This window comes from Rousettus aegyptiacus, unplaced genomic scaffold (genome assembly GCF_014176215.1).
Source record: "Rousettus aegyptiacus isolate mRouAeg1 unplaced genomic scaffold, mRouAeg1.p scaffold_m13_p_8, whole genome shotgun sequence".
Lineage (NCBI taxonomy): Eukaryota > Metazoa > Chordata > Mammalia > Chiroptera > Pteropodidae > Rousettus > Rousettus aegyptiacus.
In genome coordinates this window covers 75,239,889-75,260,803 of record NW_023416311.1, presented here as the reverse complement: position 1 = coordinate 75,260,803, position 20,915 = coordinate 75,239,889, and the positions used below count along the sequence as shown (strand labels likewise).

Sequence of the window (20,915 nt, the reverse complement as noted above, 5' to 3'; positions counted from 1 at the left end):
TGATCTTGAAGACCAACCATTTGTATGATATATCAATTATGGTAGACTTTCACCTACATAAAAGTCACAACACTGAGCCAAATAATCTCCAGTTGTACATTTTGTTATTAGAGGCGGCTGTGTGTTTTATGCCTGAATAATTATATTCAGAATATTTATGACTATATCTATTTTCCTGTGAGAATGACTGAATAATGTAGTTTCGACCAGCAATTACTTATGTTTTCCCCCATGATTTCAATTAATGACAACACTTTAAAAAATTCCAAATTTTAAAATTTGCCTACTTTTTCAAGTTGGAAATTTAGCATTATTGATTTCAAATAACATTAAAGCTTGATTTCACATTTTGTAAAGTCACAGAGCTGCATCTAAAGTTCAGAGGAACTTTAGTATTTCCATGGTCTAAACATTTCATTTTTCAGATGAGGAAACCAGAGCTTGAAGAAGGTTAACTTGCCCAGGGTCATTGAACTGGCATAAAAGGCATTATCTGTCTAAAAATACACGAAACTCAGGGTGAAAAAAGTCAATTGGATGTGTAGAATTATATATTCGAAGACATTAAAAAAAATACTCTAACATACTTTACCGAACTGTTCTTACTACATAAAATACAAACAAAACACTAGAGAGTAAAAGAAAAATCCACTTAGCTACAAGTGTACCTCCACATGTGTCTCAGACCTTCCTGAGAACTCATAATTGATAGAGAAAAAAATTTCATCTTTTGAATTTTTCAGGGGACAAAGGAATTGTGAAGACCATAAGAATACTGAAAAATATAGGTTCCAAAGTATTTGATAAAATTGTTATACAGATTTCCTGGAGGCTAACAAAGTGTAGGACAGGGGAAAAAGGCACGTAAATTCTCTTGTTTTCCTTTTAAAACTTACTCTTAGGGCAAAAGATACAGTTTGTAAATTGTTGCTCAGTTTTCATCATTATTTAATATTGACATGAAAGTAGTGTTTTGTAACTGGTTTGCTAGAACTTTTTACTGCATAAATTCACACTATCGATTATATCTATTCCATGGAGTTATAACATAATAGACAATTACGTAGAAAAGTTAAGTAACAAAGATTAATGGGCAAAAAATAAAGAATTCATAATAATAATATAAGTATTCACCTAGCAGTGTCTAGTTTAACAACTAATTAACAAATGAGTTAACTAGTTAACAAGTTAACAACTTCAGTTTGTTTAGGGACAACTTCAGTCTGAGTTACAGACCGGAGTTCTCATTCTAACAATATCTTTGGTCCAAGACAGGTCATTTGTTTCTTTTCTTTAATTTCTCTAAATATAAAATGGAGACTAACTTTAGTTTTTGATTTCCAGTATGGTTTGGATTAGGACAATTTTAGAAATTATTTTTATGCAGACATACCTTTAAAGAAGTTAAAAGTATATCAAAGGACTTGTTTGATTTTGATCTCTGGCAGAATGTTCTTTTGTGTTTTGTTTAGCTTCCCCCCACACTTTGTATCATAGGAAAGGATCTCTTTGGAATTCTTGCTACTTCCCTCCTCTGGTAGTGGTCAGTATATTGAAATAGCACTTGATTTTAAGAGAAGAAACTTAACAGTAAGTGCTTTAAGAAATCCATAGGCGATTTCTTGTGGATCAAGTTATTGGAGCTAATTTTCTAGATAATTACATGAATAAATATATACTGATTTTAATGTAAGTCATAAGTAATATAATTACATTACACCAAATAAAGCAACTTGAAGTATATAAATCCTATAAGTACACAAAGGTAAGAATTTTGAGTGTTATACATTCTAATTTTATCATTCTTTTTTTGGGGGGGGGGGGTACGGGAGGACTGAAGTTGCCAAACCTGTAAAAGCTCTATTTGCATAGGTATAGAAGAATTTGATTTCTTAAACTAGAGGTGTTAAATCTTCAGATGGGAACCAGTTTCTAATCTTTATTCTCTAATGTTATATCTAGTGATGTATTCTAAATATCAGTCATGTTACTTCAGTTAAAATTATTCAGGTGAATTGGATAAATTGGCCTTCTCCTTGCTAATTCACATGTTTAACCAGATTCAGAAAGGTGAAAAAAAGGTGAAACTATCACACTCCAAGAATAAAATCTCAGATTGTTCATTTTTGCTTTTCACATCCCTTCTAAACCAAACAAGTATAAATTTTTAAAACTATTTAGAAAGATGATATAGTCCAGTGAGGCTCTGCAAGTTTTCTTAAGAAACAATTATTAAACATCTCTCGCTATTGAACCACTGAATTTCATGATCCATATATCAGGGAATTTTTTTCAAGCAAGATACATTACAAATCAAAAAATCTAACCTTAAGAATTTGTCAGAACTCCATGAATTTTTTTTTAAGACAAGTATGCTTTTAAAATAGTTTTTTTTATTTTAAAATATTTAAAATATACATATTTTTAAACTAGAGTCATTTTAAGATGTAATTATGGTAGATCTTGTACCATAGCCAGCACTGGGTCCAGCATCTGAAATGAGAGAACTCTAAGGAAATAGTAAGATTTTAAAGAAAGTGATATTGGTGATTCAATATAGAACATTCTTCCCAAGTCAGAAAAGCCGAAAGTTGGAGCACAGCGCTACTAAGAGCCTTATCTTTCTGCTGTGCAGGTGCAGGAGGAATACTGAAGCTTATTTCATTCCAAATTCTAAATCAGAACTTGTCATCCTATACTAGTTAAATTTCTAGAGCAACTGGAAGAGTTATTCTTTCTTTATGTCCTGTGTTTATAGTTTGGGACCCAGTTAAAACACATTCTACTCTAAAAGCTAAGGCTGCAAATGTCCTATTATATATCTAGTGCTTTAGAAGGACATATAATAATCCTATGCTAATCCAGCCCTATGTTTCCCATACAAAGATATTAGGAATCAATGTCATATACATGCACGTACAAATACTGGACTATATCTCTAATTGGGTATCATAGAATCATTAAACCAATCTTCTGGCAATAAACAAAGCATTTAAAACCTTCATGGTGATCACCATCAGAGTTTGCAAAGATTGACTTTTGACTATCCTTAATATCCTTTTCAGAAACAATGCCAACACTGCGATCAAAGTTTTTACAGTCTAAATCTCTGTTTACTATTTCATCAAATATGGCATCCCTCCGATTCCTGTTCAAAGTGTTATTGCTGATGCCATGTCTAAAAATTTTTTTTGGCTTCAAGTTATATTGATTGATTTGAAGGAGTTTGACCCATGGACACACAGCACCAACCAGCACTCTGTCTGGGTTCATCAAATTTCCTCCTTTGGTTAATGCTACTGTCCCTAAGCACATCCATTCAGACCATATGGTTCTTATTCAATCCTTGAATGGCTTATTCAGGCAAACCTCCAACGGCTGTAATAGCGATGTCAGACCCCCCAGGACTCACGCAAAGATCAGTTTTTAATTTTTTGGCCATATTTCTTACTCCATCTGCTAAATGTGCATGGAACAGTTCCCATACTTACATGGAACATTTGTGGAACTGCGCCCTTGGGCAGGGATCCCACATCTTTTGCAGCCAGAGTTTGACGAGATCATTGTGGATCTAGTCCTCTGGATATGCCTATGCTATCACTTGAGCAATACTTCTTCCCTGACCATTTACAAATAAGACTTATTCAAAAATCTATGGGCTGCTTTTGGTTTCATCCTACTGGCTATACAGAACAGAGGTTCTTTCTTGTTTCTTCTGATGAGAGTAGTCTCGAAATTTAGAGTTAGGATCAGAAGTCGTGCAGATTCCATTCATGTTTCTGAGACCCACAAACTCATGCTTATACTCTCTGATAATTGTTACTGCCAGTTAAGACAGTCCAACAAAGAGTTTTCTGACCACCACCATCTAAGGTTGGCAAATAATAATCCAAAGTAATAATAATACTCTGGTAATATATACTAGCATCTTTCTTCAGAGGAAGCCCATAAAAAGCTCATGGAGATATTATCTCATTCCATCCTCTATGAAATATGTCTCTATGAAATATGTAGAAATAGATTATCTCTGATTTTAAAGCGGAAATTCATTATTTTGCTAATTAGAACACAAATCATATATTCTTAGCTTAATGCTCTGCCCACAGTGACTTTTTACTGTGATTCCTGAGATAAAAACAGTTACAGCTAGATAGGTAAAAAAATTCACTTAGTATTAAAGGGTAAAATATATTGTCACCACTAATCTCAAGCTCACTGACTCACTTTATTCCTGTGACAGTAAAATATTGTTTTTTTCTCTGCAAAATTTCCCATCTAAAGATAAAGTAAAATCAGAGGCAGGATAGGGAGGCAAAGTTTTCAACTTTGGAATTGGAAAGGCCTGGATTGGAATCTCAGGTCTGCTATTAAGCTACTGTGTAACCTTAGACTTCCAAGTCTTAACTTTCCTCATCTGTAAAATGGAGTTAAAACAGTACCCACCTCATAGAATTTCTGTCAATATTAAATAGAACAAATATGTGCCTGGCATGGTGTAAGTACTTTTAAAATATTCATTACCATCATAATTGTTATTGGTATTGTCAACTGTTTTTAGATAGCAAGAATAAAGACTGGCCACACAAGGTTGACCTGACAAAGTGAAAATTCTACTTTAATTTTGTAACTAGTTCTTTGCATGGCTGTTTTGATTTGAGTCAACATTCTGAGCTCTGGCTGAATTTCCAGATAGATACAGCCTTAGAAGGAAAATCTACATTTGGCAGCAGTAAACACACTTCTCTTTTAAGAAAAAAAATAACTGAAATCAATAATAACAAAAATTCAAAAATAATACGACAAATACAGCTAGTAACAAATAAATTAAAAATAAATTAAGAATTGTTCAGCTCACATGTCTAGTTCTTTGTACTGTTTTCTCCTTAAAAATATAAGTTGATCTAGTTCTTTGACAGTCTCTTCATAAATTCAAGTTTAAAAAGAATATGTTGAGAGTCTTCTCCTAGCATGCTATTCTTTTTCTTTCTAGGTGTCCATGTGTTTGCTTACTTGTGTCTGTCCTTCCTTCCTTCCTTTCTTCCTTCCTTCCTTCCTTCCTTCCTTCCTTCCTTCCTTCCTTCCTTCCTTCCTTCCTTCCTCCCTCTTTTTCTTTCATTCATTTTAAAACTTCTAAGTGCCATTCCTAAAGCTATCTATTACCCTTTCATATTTCTGGAACAATGGCTAAGATTTTTGTAGGTTAATTTTACATGGTAAAATCCAACATGTTGACTTTATGAAAGTAAACTCTAATGTGAATATGAGAGACTTCTTGGTACACAAGCTTTGCTACACTTACAAGGTTCTTACACCATTTTTTGCTGAGTCAAAGATGCTCTATTGAGGTATGTCAGAAGCTGACAAGGGTCTAAAGACAGTATAAGGAGGCAGACAATGGGTTCTTTTAGAGAATTTCTATTTTATTTTTTTAAAAATGTATGTATTATAATTATATAGATGTAATTTGAAGAAAGAGGTTAGGGATTAAAAAGTTGACAACTATTAACCTAAATTAAAAATGCAATTATTCAGAAATCAAATATATTTTCACTCATTTTGTTCACTTTCTCTTGTCTACACTTATACATGCTTAGAAGAATTTTATTTCCTTTCTATTTGTTTATCTAGATTTAAACTCAATACTGTTAACTTTATTATTATTGAGAGTACCTTCCCTCAAAATTGTCTGTAATTTTACAGAAATATGTCATCTATATCACATATATGTATATAGCTGGAAGATATGATATTTGAGGGTCCTGTAATTAAGCACAAATGACATTAAATATGTGTTTACTATATAAATGATTGGTAGGGTTGAACTATGTGTTCTCAGATAGCCACTACTTATGATTTACTTATTTGGGTTGATTATATAAATTATAGAATATTTTAAGAGGGCTCTGAGGTGTTTAAAAGTAAAAAAAATGCTTTAAGTTAAAAAATAAAGTAAAATAAAAAGAGCCATTGGGCCTATTCATAGTATAATTCTAAGCAAATAGAAATTGCTGCCCATGGACTAGATCACAAGAATAATGACCAACCAAGGGCAAATAAAGAAACATATTCTCATTGTGACTTTTCCTCCTTACAGTTGTACATTTCTTCTAAGTACAGATTGATTTAAATTGCAACTTATCGTTGACAAGAATTGTTGGTTCCAAAATAAACCTAGGCTGTTGTTTCAAGAATGTGGTTCCTAATATTTTCTATTACTTCTGTGAAAAAAAAAAAGAAGGAATTTTTGGTAGTATGCGAAGGTCTCTGTATTTTTATTGGCTACTTATTTAGCCTCAAAAAAAGACTGTTAATCCTTTAAAAATGACCCTATCAATTCATACATTTAGCATAATTTACCAACATTTCCAAACTCAGCATGGAAAAGCCATCAACATGGGCACTAGGTCATGGGTCTTGAATGAAGCCGTCAGCAAGGATTAATAAACTGTGACAGCTGCCCAAAAGCTTTCATTCTTTTTATTTAAACATCAGATTGCAAGTTGAAATTCAGTGTAATCTTTGTTGAAACTAGCCCAGCTAACATGGAAGCAGTCAGAACTGAGAACAGATGACAGTAGCAGTTACTATTATAAATTCAGTCCATAGCAATAAATTCTAGAATTTACATATATTGCAATTCCTAAAGAACTTCAAAAATAGCATAAATGGTTCCTGTTTGATTCAAAAATTTGTAATAATAATATTTTTGAAAACTAGACTGATAAAACTAAATTATTTAGCACCATTTTCTATGCTCAATAAATTGCTAAATTATTCTTCCAATATTAGTCCTTTCTTTCATACTACAACTTAAAAGTGACTATAGTTAGACTATAGTTATAAAAGAATTTGAGATCACATAATTTTCCTGGAAATTATTTATCAGAAAAACAAACAAACAAATAGATAACTAAGCAGACTATATTATGTAAGGTTATTGTTAGAATTTTCTGTTACAACTATAACTCACACCTATATGTACAGGAAGGTAAAACTGACCCAGAAAATTCTCACTGTAATTTCCTAAACAAGGTATATTTGCAGATATAATAATAACTTATTAAACTAGGAATTTAGTATTTTCTCAAGTACATTTTAATTAGTATGCATGATCTCCTAGTTGAATATCAACATCAGAAAATTGTCAAATAGCTAATAAATCGTTTGAGCTTACCCCCTTCTCAATATTCCCAGTTTGACAGAGTGTTCCTTCAGCTGCAGGAATACTGTTGGTGACACAGCGGTTGCTTTTGCTGAGACACCAGAGCTCTCTACACACTTCCTAGGAAAGAAGGCAAAAGCAAGTTGATCAGAAGTAAAGACTAAAATCATATCCACTCTTCCATAACATACACCCACAGTCACTCAGCATTATTTGTTTCTTGCTGGTATTGAAGCATCAAAGATGTGGATTTTGGAAGAGGTTCTTATGGAAGGGAGCTTACCCATTTTGCAGAATCATTTAAACATTTGTCTTTATAATTCTTATTTACTAAAATATATCTTAGTTTTTAATATTACGATGTTTTAAAATAATTTGCAGAAATTTTATTAATAGAGAAGCCTAGGGAAAAAGAATGAATACATAGAAAGGAAACTGCTATGTATTATTCTCAAGAACATGTAATAGTACACACCAGTTACTCTAGTGTTGCCTGGTAGATGACTGCCTAGATCTACTGCAATATTTAAATTAAGGCCATTTTAATTAGAAAAAAAAAAAGAGACCATAGGAATGGGCAAGGAGTAATTTCTAAAATCAGAGATGTCTAAAGAATAATCTAGCAATATTAGTTGCAGTTCATCAATGCAACCCATCTTCATGAAAAAGAAACTTAGTTTTAAACAAAGGCTGCTATTTATGTACAATTTTCACCAATGACATATTTCAGATGTTGTCTGGAGTTGTCTTATTTATTATGATTTCTCATTATCCTATTTCAGCATGGGAGAATTACAACACTTATTCTAAGATTGGCAATATAAAATATCTCATTTTGATATACATACTATCAGATTTTAAAACAAGCTGTCCAGCATATCTCTGAGCAAGGTGTTTTAAATAACAGTCCCCAGAAAGCTTATTTTGAAGAAATACTCAAAATTTTCAGTGTCTCTTTATATATGGTCACCAATTAGCATCGTTACTGACAGTACAAGTTTTTAATTTAAATTAGAACCACTCAGTAAAAACATGTTTGCAATAAACATATATTAATCTGGAATGCAAAGGTAAATTTAAATACAACATTCAATTATATTGCTATTATTCCCAACTGCTCTTTAAACTCTCAAACATAATTATTAGAACTTATCTCACATATCACAAGAAAAAAAATTTTGTAACCATGTCTGGTGATGACTGTTAATTATACTTACTGTGGTGATCATTTCACATTATAGGCAAATAGTGAATCATTTATGTTGTCCACTTGAAACTAATATAGTATTACATGTCACATATATCTCAATTAAAAATTTTTTAAAAAGAACTTATGTGACATTAACAGAATTCAGAAATAAAGCAGTAACATACTGAATTAAGTCAAACATTCCCACAATAGAAATGCCCCACAGAGAACAGTAAATTGAAGAGATCACTCTGGGCCCTTCTTCATGATGCTCTCCTTATTCCACCAGGCAGAGAATGAGACAAGTGATTTCTATTAGATTTTTAAAATACTTTTGGAAAATTATCTACTTTAAATACCATTTGGAGAACCATTGAGCTAGAAGAGAGTTAAACATTAGAAAAGAAAAACATGTACCATCAATCATAATAAAGATAAAATTTTCCTGTTCTTATAATCCAATTTATTATAAAGTCTATTTTCTTTCAAAACTTCTCTTTCTACTCTAAAAGAAGGTTATTTATACTATTTAATTCTTTCTTTTCTATAGGAGATGGTTTATTAGTACATGTTTCTAAATATATTCTTTTAGTTTAACATTTAAAAAGCAGTAGGACTAACAGCTAGAGTCTTAAAATATTGTCTAGTAAAATAAAATAGTATTATTTTCCATCCATTCAAGAATATTTGTTGAGCACCTAAGTTCATCAGGCATTATGTTAGCGTTATGAAAAAAATAACACCATCACTTAGAATTTATGGCAGTCAGGGAGGCGTTAGGGTATAATCAGACATGTTGCCCAAATGCCATGGATTGGTACTGCTCTATGATAAAAGTTTTAAATATTCTGTGACAAAATTAAAAGAATGATGTCAGTGTGGTTAGGTTTTTCGTGAAACTAAATGCTTTATTTTAAATGACTGCTCTTATTTATGAAGTGTTATTTTTACTTTTTAGGCATTACAACAGACTGAAAGATTCTTTGGGGCTGGGTGTGTTTGCTTATGGCAGTCCTTACAAAATGTTTTTACTTGGCAAAATTAAAAGTTGACATCCTGTGTTGAACTGCTAATTTTGGGGGAGGAATTTTACTTGTCTACAAAAGCATAAAAGTTTGTGACCCATTCGTTGCCCAAAACTTGATCATCAATGTATATTTAGCTTATTCTATATGTTGACCAATGCTTTCAATAAACAACTGTTTCTTGTATCCTGCCACTATCCTCTAAATTCAATTTCTTCTTGATATACATCCTTTCGTAATTAATCTAGCAAAGGAACTCTTGTTCTTAGTAGTCTGAAAATATATTTATTTTGCCTTGATTTTAAAAATGATATTTTAGTTTATAATATTCCAGGTTGATATTTAATCTTACCTTGGCATTTGAAGGTGTTAAGTTTATTGTCATCTGGAAACTTTATGGGGGCTGATAAATTCTTCCATCTGTCTAATTGCTGTTTCTTTGTGATAAAGTCTTTCCAGTTGCTTTTAAGAGTTAACTTTGTCTTTCTTAACTGCAGTTTCACCACTATATATCTAGGTGTTCTTTTTATTTATCTACTTGAGATTCATGCTTTGAGAATTCATATTTTTGATTCTTAAAAATTATCGGTCATTATTTCTTTTAATATACCTCTTCCTCATTCTTTCTTCTGGAACACCTATTCGACTTATATTGGACCTTCTTATTCTTAGCCTCTTTTCATATTTTCCATATCTTTTTCTCATGGGGTGTTAATCTTTCTGCTTGCTAAGTTCATGGCGGATCATTTCCTCATGCTGTCTGTTCTTTTGTTTTCAAGCTTATTTCAATGAACATTTTGTTTTTATTTTGAGCAATCTGTGCCCCGAATTGTAGATGTGTACGTTCATGCATTTGTTTCTATCATACCTCCAAAGTTTCACTGGATCAGTTTTCATGCTGATTTCATGCTGTAGACTGTATAAAGTCTTACTCCGTTCTTACGTGAAGCACAAGCTAATGGCTTCAATTTCACACAGGAGCTATTTTTCCCTGTCCAGAGCAAAGAGTAGACAAGCTTACTTGCCATTTCTTTTTATTTCTTTCTTTGCAGTAGAGATGATCCTTCTAAAGTTCTGACTTTACAAAAGGGTCTCAGTTCCAGTTTCTTAGCTCAAGTCCAAGGCAATGTCTCTTATCCCAACATGGGCAACATCAGCTTACCAATTTACCACTTGAACTAAAACTCTTCATTTCTGGCACATAGCTACCTCCTTTTTTTGGTTCAGATATATACAAGCTTTCTGCTAAAAGGTGATAAATGTCTTTTGTGAAAAGCCTCATATTCTGAAAAATCACTTATGAGAAAACAAGTTTAATGGGGAAAAAAAGAGGTGGAGCAGACCACTTAAAACCTATGTAACTTTGTCGTCAGAAAACAAGCAAAACATCAACGGCACTAATTAAATGTGTGCGCAGTTAAATCTCTGCCGCCATTTTTGTCTCCTCATCCCAATCCATTGATGCTTGGTAGCTTTAACCCTGTGGCTTGTGACGCTTCCTTCTTAGAGATGTCGGTGTTTGAGGGTATCTGCCACTAACAAAAAACATTTTTATAAAAATTGAAAAAATTAGATTCAGGGTGTAGCTTCTTTATTGATGAGCTTAAGAAATAACACAAAGGAATGTACCTCCACAGATGTTTCATCTGCCCTCATAACTTCAATAGATAACTTAGTGTTTTGGAAATGAAGCCAGTAAGCTATTCACTATTCCAATAAAGAACGAAGCTTCTATAGAACTTTTGATTGTTTCGAAGAGTCTTTCTAACATGTTACAGATTTTCTCTTTGTGAAAAAACTTGTCTGATAGTTTCGCATCATTAATGCACAAGGAAATAATCATGTATAAATAAACAAGACTTATGCATTATACTGGCATCATTCCATAGTCTGTTGATTTTACTTATGCCTCTTCTCATCAAAGAAATACATGCTATAGCTAAATAAATGATATTTGCTTTATAAGTTTTATTTATCTAGTATTTTCTGTTTTTATACCTGAAGGAGTGATTGTGTTTACTGTTTACATTTTTGAAACCAAAACTCTTTTGCTAGACTTTAAAAGTCAATTATATAAAGATTTTGAGACAAAATATGCATAACAATTTGAACTCAGTTCAACCAGAGGATACATCCTAAGAATTCCCATCACAGGGAGAAATTTTTTTCCTTTCTTTTTATTGTATTTATATGAGATTATGGGTATGAACTAAACCTATTGTGGTAATTATTTCAGAGTATATGTAAATCAAACCATCACACTGTATACCTTAAACTTATGCAGTGATGTATGTCTATTATTTCTCAATAGAAATGGAAAAAAGAAGGTAAAAAAAAAAACTAGGAGGGGATAGATTTCATTTCAAGGTATAAAAAATATCTTCAAGAAGAGCTGAACAGTGATTAAATAAAACTGAATCTCCCATCACTGGAAAAACTCTAGCATACATGTCATGACCTCTTAGCAGTGATGTTGTAGGTAGGAAAAAAAAAAAAGAAAGGAGCTAACATTTTTTCAGAGGATATTGTCAAGTACTGTTGTAGACATATTCGTATTTCTACCTCATTTAATCATTACAAAAATCTTCTTAGTATGAGAAACTTTGGATTCAGAAAGATTTAAAAATTCGCTTCACTCTTTACTAAAACTAGATTTGAGTTAGCTCTGTCTCGTATCAATGCCCAAGGAATCTCCAAACAACTAGGCTACCTTCTTACGTCTCTTAGATGTATCAGAATTGAATGAAGTCAATGGCCAATTAAGGATGATTAGTAAGAGTTTACCTGTATTCTAATATTAAAAATAAACACTCACTAAATGTTCATAATACCCTTCTCCTCCCCTTTACCGGTATTTTAAAGTAAGTTATCTCTATGTTATAATACTATTATGTACTGACTCATAACATTCGCTTAGTATATGACTTAGGCATCAATGAATACATTATTAATATTATTATTATTTAATATTATAATTGGAACTTCTAAATGTAACATCACTACTTGTATTTGGATTTTTAAAAGATACTGTTAACATACTTCTCAAAGTATTCCATGGTCTTCCAAGAGAAAAGACGTTTGAAATACTCCTATTTATTTAAAATTTTAATATCAACTTCCAGACTTCTACTTTATTTGATTTTTCAGATAAATCACACTGTTTTTAAGCATTAAGAACAATACAAATATTAGCAAATATAAATTATAATAAAAATACATTAGAGTAAAGTTTAAAGTAATTATCTAAAATAAAATAATTTGCCTAATATTTAGAAAATAACTGTAAAGAAGTGAAGTAGGGCTCCTTTGATCAGAATACAATAATTGATTGTTTTACAGTGAATGATCCTTTCAAAATAATAGAAGAAACTGAAATAATAATTTTTAATGTTTCCATTCACTTCAAGTTTAACTATAGGTATTAAGTGATACTAAAAAATAGAAAGAAAAGCTCTTTGATTTACCTGGAAATTTTTAAATTAGCAGTTTATATAAGGGCAAAGGGATATCATAAAAGTCCAGTACCATATTATAATTATTGTATCATTAAGGAAGTAAAATGTCATATGAAGAGAAAATATCTTTATTGCTAGAAGGTTTTTATTTTTTATTTTTAACGACAGTAAAGATCATAAAAGTTTCTGTCCTTGGGAAACCCTAAACCCTATGCCATCTTGGGTCTTTGGCTCTGGATATGAAACGTTCTCTTTGTCCTCATTACCCTATCAGTAACATCTCTCAACAGCTGTTTGCAATAAAGGATCCTGACGTCCAAGGGGGAGAGCAGAGCCTTGAAGAGGTCAAGAAGGAGCATCAGTGATTAGAAAGGTTACTTATCATTGTATCACATAAAGGAAAACTGAAAACCAACATATGGTGACCCCGTGGCCTGGCTCCAGGTGTTTAGTAGCCATCTGAAGAAAGAGAATAATGTACCCTTATTTCAGCTTTAAATAGGTTAATTTTGTTATGTGAGTAATTTAAGTGCAAGAGATCCTAAAAAGGCAAAGAAGAAAATAATATGTATATACATATGTTTTTGTTATATATAAATACAAAGTTAATATAGAAATTGAGATTAAATCATGATCATTTTGAACGGGCTAAAAAATGATCAAGTGGCTTAAACAAACAAACAAATAAACAAAAAACTTCTAAGAAGCAAATCCAGAATAAAAACTACTGATCTTTAAGGATACAAGTGAATATGAACCTATAATTTTGTCTTGAAATTTAAGGAAAAATAAAAATCAGATCAACTTCTTGTCAAGTATATGTTTGATAAATACACATATTTGGACTCCAAAACAATATTGAGGTGCTAAAATAATTCTAAGCCTTTTATTCCCTAAGCCCATATCAGACCACACTGTAGAATATTTACACTGCTTTAAAAACTTCAAGCAAAGTGATTCTGCAGTCTCCCTCAGTGTAAAATTCCAATGTTTAATAGTTTAAAATTCTTCCTACTACCTAATCTACAACCTTCCAGCTGTAAAAATTAAGGCCACTGTATTTTTTTATGCTTTTAGTAGGGAAGGAGAACAATTTGTTACCAGCAATCAAACTATAACAAATGTCCTAAAGCCTGAAGATGGTTTTGAGGCCAACATTTAACTTTCTATTTTACAGGCTACTCCAACTCAATTTCTTTAAACTTCCCTTATATGTACTTCTAAGTATTTCACTATTATCCTCTCTCGAGTTATCTGCATCTCTTAAAAAGAAAATTGGGTAAGTAGCCAATAATACCCTGAAAAAGACTAATCGAGTCTTTCTACTGGAATGGTTCTCAATGAGAAAGCAATAATGACTTGAGTCAGCTAATTGGCAGTGACACAATAATAAACAAAGGGGAGTAAGCATGAAAACATTAAAAACCAGAGCCTGAGAGACAAAATATGTCTGTCTTTTTACAAAGTACTCTCCAGGGGGAAAATACCCTAACTAGAAAACTCAACTATCTTATCTCTAGCAGGTTACTCTGACTGCGAAGAGCTACACGGAAGACAGATATAGCTTGATGGCATTCTTATTATAGTTATTAATTAACATGCTAATAAAAATAATTATGCTGTCTCTTATTTTAATACTATGCTTTCCAAATAATCTTTTGATAATAAATTGGCCTATTGGGTAGATTTCTGTAGGTAATAAAAAGTTCAGATTTTAGTTGAGTTGACTAAATATAAACTTGAGGTTATATTTCTTACTATAAATTAATAAATCTAATTATATATACATATTCCCTTTGACATTTCATTTTTAATATTAGATCTTAAAAATCTCTCATCACCTAAAGTGTGGAACAAACATGTATACTAACCATTTATAAATTATTCTGTCATTAGTTACTTAATTAAGGTATGAAGGGAAAACATTAAAAAGTTTGATAATCTTAAAGTAAAATAAAGCCTTTGCCACAAATACATTTTCCCTGAAAAGATTCAACATTAATGAGAAGTCTTAAAGTTTTCAAAGTTATATTATCTTCTTACATGTCCTGTTTCTACCACATTACACGGGGATTCTGCAATCTCTTGTGTAGGGTGTATTTGGAGGGGAAGGAAAAAGGGGAGGGAGGAGGACATGAATTACGTTACAAAAGCATTCAATTTTCTGACATGGTTCTCCTAAATTACAGAATTATATTTGTTTCCTGTGACATAATGTTTTGGAAATTCTGTGCTCTTCGGCACTTCAAAAAGCTCTCAGTCTCATTCATTATAAGCATTTCAATAGTTTCCTATCACTCTTAAGATAAAAACCTAAAATTCTTAACATGGCCCATAAGGTGCCATCAGATTTAGCTTCTTCTGTTTCCCTGTCTCATTTATACGGTGCTTGCTTTGAGAGCTTCAGCCACACTGGCATTCTCTCAGCTCTTCAAATACATAGGCTCAGGGTCTTCGCAAAGATTTTCTCCCCACTATCTCTTCATCAGATAATTCTTCTCACTCATTTACTCAATATTTTCTGAGCTCCTATTATGAGGCAGGCATTGTGCTACTCACTATATTAAATAGCCATGAAAAAGGCAAGTGGAATTCCTGCTCTCATGACACTTACATTCTCATTATAATTATCAGTTGATTCATTCAACAAGTATTTATTGAGCACCCACCATGAGACAAGCACTGTTCAATGTTAGGAATAGGGCAGTGAATGAAACAGGCAAAATCTCTTTCCCTAAAAGGAAAATTAATTCTAGTGGGAAAAGTAGGTAATAAACATATATATATTAGAAAGTAAGAAATGTTAAGGAGAGAAATGAAGCAAAGAAAAATGACGGGAAGTGAGTGCATTTGTGTATGTGTGCATGTGTGCACACGATTTTAGGCAAGGTTGTTAGGAAAGGCCTTACCTAGAAGATCACTTTTAAATAATTAACAAGTAATCAAATAAGCAAGATGATTATGGATTGTAATAAGTTCTATGAAGGAAATAAAAACCATGATGTGAAACAGAGTAACTGGGAGAAACCTTTGTATATAAGTTGGTCAAAAAAAAAAAAAAAAAAAAAAAGCCTGTATAAAGAGAAATTGCATTTAAGTCAAAATTGAAAGATAAGAATGAGTTAAAATATGACCCTTGAAATATGTTAACATGCTCCCCAGAGTACAGATGGCTCAGATTTTACTAAAGCACTACCAGCATTATCAGCTCTACAGAAATGATATCATGGATGACAGATATTCGCAGAGGAAAGGGAAACATTGATTGGATGTCTGCCATGTGCCAGGTAAATAAAAAGCACTTTGCATGCTTGTCACACCCTTTTGCTATCTGAAGTTTACAACAACATCTTGGCTGCTCTTCCCTGGAAAAATTGTTTGACTAAAATCTACTGATGGTCAATTTGAGGTCATAGGGAATAACTAACGGTAAGCACACTTTCTACTTAAAATATCCTGTCAAACAATATTTTGTTCCATTGTGAAACCATGTATTAGATCATGTATTCCCACTCATGTTTCAGACTACTTGGCCCATTAATAAAACACTGTTCAGTTCTACATTAAAGTAAGCAAATACACAACACACTATTATGCATTTACATGCTAACTTCTGAGTCTTTGTGAACAGCAACAAACTTCATAGATAGTAATAATTTCCCATAAATTAAACAAACACAGCTATGATGTCAATAAAATGTCTCTGGTTTTGTCCTGGGTATTAAATCTACTTGTGGATTAGCAATCATCTCTCTCTCTGTTTTTTAAACTACTTCATTGAGGTATGGTTGACATACAAAAAGCTGTACATATTTAATGTATAGGACTTGGTAAGTCTGGAGATAAGTATACACTCATGAAACCGTCATCACAAACTAGGCCATAAACATCTATCACTTCCAAAAGTTTCCTCCTGTCCTCTTTATTTATGTGTATTTTTTTTATGTGTATAATATGAATGCTCAGCATAAATACAGGATTATTTACTATGGGGACTCTGCTATACAGTAGATCTCTAGTACTTATTTATCTTGCTTAAGTAGACTTTGTACCTTTTGACTAATACCTACTCCCCAACTCCCCTCTCTTCAGCTCCTGGCAACCACTGTTCTCCTTTCTCCTTTTATGAGTTTAACTATTTCAAATTCCTTATATAAACGGTATCATGTAGTATTTGTCCTTTCGTGTCTGCATTATTTCACTCAGCATAATATCCTTCAGATTCATCTATGTTGTCACAAATGGCAGATTTCCTTCTTTTCCTTCTTTTTTTTTTTTTTTTAAGGCTGAATGATACTCCATCACATGTATAAACCACATTCTTTATCCCTCCATCTGTCAAAAGACATTTAGGTTGCTGCCATGTCTCAGCTACTGTGGCAAGGTTACAGTGCACATGAGAGTACACATATGTCTCTTAGAGGTCCCGATTTCAATTCTTTTGGATGTACTCCTGGAAGTAGGATTGCTGGATCATACTGCAGTTCTGTTTTTAATTTCCGAGGCAATTCCATACTGCTTTTCATAGTGACCTCTTTCCTCCACATCCTTGCCAGCATTTGTAACCTCTTTCTTCTCTTTTTGGTAATAACCATCCTAACAGGTATGAGGTGATATCTCATTGTGGTTTTGATTTGTATTTTCCTGATTATTAGTGATGTTGAGTACCTTTTCATATACCTGTTGGCCATTTGTATGTCCTCTTTTGAGAAATGTCTACTCAGTTCCTTTGCTCATTTTTTTAATTGGGTTATTTGGGTTTTTTTCATTATTGGATTGTAGTAGGAGTTCCTTATATATTTTGGGCATCAACCCTTTAGCGGATATACGGTTTGCAAATATTTTCTCTAATTCCATAAATTGCCTTTTCATTTTATTAACAAAGTTTCCTTGGCTGTGAAGAAGCTTTTTAGTTCAATGTAGTCCTATCTGTCTATTTTTATTTATGTTTGTTGTCTATGTTTGGCGTCATATTTAAGAAGTCATTGCCAAGACCAATGTCAATTCTTTTCCTGTTTTTTTTTTTTTTTTTTCCTATGAGTGTTATACTTTGGGGTTATAGAAGTTTTCGATCTCTTTTGAGTTCATTTTACATGGCATAAGATAAGGGTCCAGTTTCATTCTTCTGCATGTGTCTGTCCAGTTTTCCCCACTTCCCCAAGAGAGCCCTTGTGCACCATTTATTGAAGAGATTATCTTTTCCCCCATTGTATATTCTTGGCACTCTGTTCAAAAATTGCGTTGGCTACATGGGGTCCTTTGTGGCTCCATATGAATTTTAGGATTTTTTTTTTATATATATTTCTGTTAAAAAATGCCATTGGAGAAATCATCTCTTGATAGTTACCAGTAAATTATATACTGGATATTGTTAACCTATACTAAACCATTAAATATATTTGAAAACAACATGTGGGATATAACTTAAAGTGACGGAATAAAAAAATACAGAGTTATGTCTGACATTCAGACCTGAATTAATCTGCGCTTTTTGGAAAGTAGTCAAAAGATCACCCACAGTCTTACAATATATAGGCTCATTAGTGACTTCCTTCCTATATTTAAACTTATTATTGTTGTTGTGAACTATTTTTGTTAATCTAGTTTTAATAATTCTTTTCTACTAAGAGAAGAGACTAACAGAAATTGGGAAAAGCCTGAGACAATAGGTTCTATAGAGATTTATAGGAAGGAATTTGCCTCTACAAGGCAAAGAAGCATTTTTTGGACTAAACTGATACTGTTTTATTTGCAATGCATTTTCATCAAAGATGCTTTAAATGCCCCCATAGAAAACTACTAACAGATTATTTTTAGATGAACTAGTAGGGATCTGGCTTTGCATGCTGCTTGTCTGTACTTGTGTATTGTCCAGAAGAGATCCTAATTTTTCGTATACGGTGACAGAAAATAAAATTCAAATCCAAGACTCAAGGTTACAAACACCTGGGAATTTATAATCCTGAAAATAAGTTTATGGAAGCTCTTCTGATCAACTCTCTCACAAAAAAGACTTGGGAAAAATGGAGAGTTTTGAGAAAATATTTAGAAACAGATATCACTTGATAAAAAGTGTCTCCTGAAATAAAATGTATCTGCTATCTTTGTTTTATTAGCATATTTACTATACCTAATAGAAAGCAGAAAGGACAGATTTACACCTATTTTTATTTTCATTTTTTACCTTGGGGTAGATAAATCACATTCTATATTTTTAGTTTCCCCATCTATAGAACATTATAATTACAATTTTACAAATTTAACCCAAGTAGTCTGGACTATCTCAGAAAAAAAGACAATGTAAATATATATATTTTTTAAAAAAAACTTCCTATCACTTATAAATTATTACATTATACAACTATATTACTTTGTATATTGTGCTGTACTGTTTTGTTCTTTGCATTTATAGCCATTACAATCTCCTCATACTTCTAACGGGATTAGGGAATACCTGAAAGACCTAAATGGATGATATACAGAAATAATGGTGGAAATGTTGTCCCAGAGTAAAACAAAAATAGAAAGTTTTGATGTAAATTCCCAAATATAACTAACACACATATTAATGAACCTACTCACAAAAAATTCAGGCAAGATTTTTCATACCCACAGATGTAATCACTGGTACCCTCAGCAACGACTACCTGATGACCAAAGTTACAGGTCATTTTGCAGTTGTTTAAAATCTTCCCTGCCATCATTAGAGACCTGCTCGTTGAAAGAGGGATTACTTCATTTTGCTTCAACACCAGAAATATCCTCACACTACAAGGCTGGAGTGCTCTTCAAAGCCTTTTTAGTGTTCATCTCAGGATGTTACATTCAGGTAGCTATCTAAATCAAGGCTGGTGTGTTTTCTTTTCGGCTACCGTCCCAAGCATGACTTGTTTACCTGACTAGACTCTCACTTTCAAAGCCACTACTGTTTTCTAAAGTAGAATTTAAAATTGTTTAAAACCTTAGGGATTCACCAGATAAAACATAGTATACGTTTGAGTGCTATCAATTGTGTAAACCCGTTTTTTCAGGCACAAGCTTAAGAGGAGGGAGGATAATAATCTGCTGTGACTCAAGAAACTTTGTTAGTAACATACAGCACTTTATGAAAAAGTAGCATAAGCATTTTCACATAGTACATGAATGTAAGGAAATCATTTTGCTGTAAATCAAAATGTAAAGATTCATAATAAAATACATGAAATTTCATTAATGTCTTTCCCATTTTCCAATTTTATTTTATATCGATTACAAACGTTTTTATAAATATAACACGTAAAAAAGTAGAATCTAAAAGCTAAATATAAGGAACATAAACTAAAAATATATAATTTTTAAATCATTATTTATCTCACTTCAAATCAGCTAGTCTGAAATAAATGAGACATACACATACAGAGAGGATAATCAGGTCAAAAATTTCTGTTAATTTATTGAAGAAAGAAAAGTAAACCCATAGATCCTATAAAATTGCTAATATAATCATCTAATATGGAAAAACATAAGTGGAGCTAAAACCCATTTTCTAATAGAAAAACTATATTAATTATTTCACTTGCTAACTAAGAAATGAGAGACAGTAGATAAGAATAATCTAACAGAAAACCTGTAATATTTTATCATGAATTTCAACCTACTAAACTACAAGTATATACAACGACTCAAATTAAAGTTTGGCTGACTTTTTCTGAGGGAAAAAAGGGGTGAAAAAAGCTAAAACCATACAGAAATGAGAAGAAAAAAAGACTCTTTACCAAGAGACGTGAAAAGCCAGTTTTAATCATGACTCTAGATATTCAGATAGTTGCGCACAATCTTTAAATCTAGTGTACAAAATGTGCTACCGAAGCCGAATAATAACAGACTTCTCACCCAAGGGAGATTTTAAAAAATCACTTTCATTTGTTTTGTACCCATGAGGAATAACTGGTGCAGTACAATGCATATATTGTTTCATCTTAACTACCTTAAAACTTAATTTTTTTATTGTTGTTAACACCTAATTGTTTTTATTGTTGTTTTAAAAGGGACTTTAAACACTATTAGAGTGAAAATAGGAACCAAGTCTTTAAACCTATTTTTCG

The 20,915-nt window shown here is 32.1% G+C and overlaps 1 protein-coding gene across 9 annotated transcripts in view; it reads right to left on the bottom strand.

Moving 5' to 3' along the window:
- The window catches only part of ADAMTS6 (ADAM metallopeptidase with thrombospondin type 1 motif 6), a 241,289-nt gene that overhangs the window by 84,525 nt on the left and 135,849 nt on the right, over positions 1-20,915 (bottom strand). For all 9 annotated transcript variants that reach the window (XR_004952441.1, XM_036225498.1, XM_036225492.1 and 6 more), the window contains one exon: positions 7,175-7,282. Coding sequence is in view for 8 of the 9 variants with exons in the window: in XM_036225498.1 (XP_036081391.1) it covers positions 7,175-7,282 (108 nt within the window). In the remaining variant the exon portion in view is untranslated. The remainder of the gene's footprint in view (positions 1-7,174; positions 7,283-20,915) is intronic.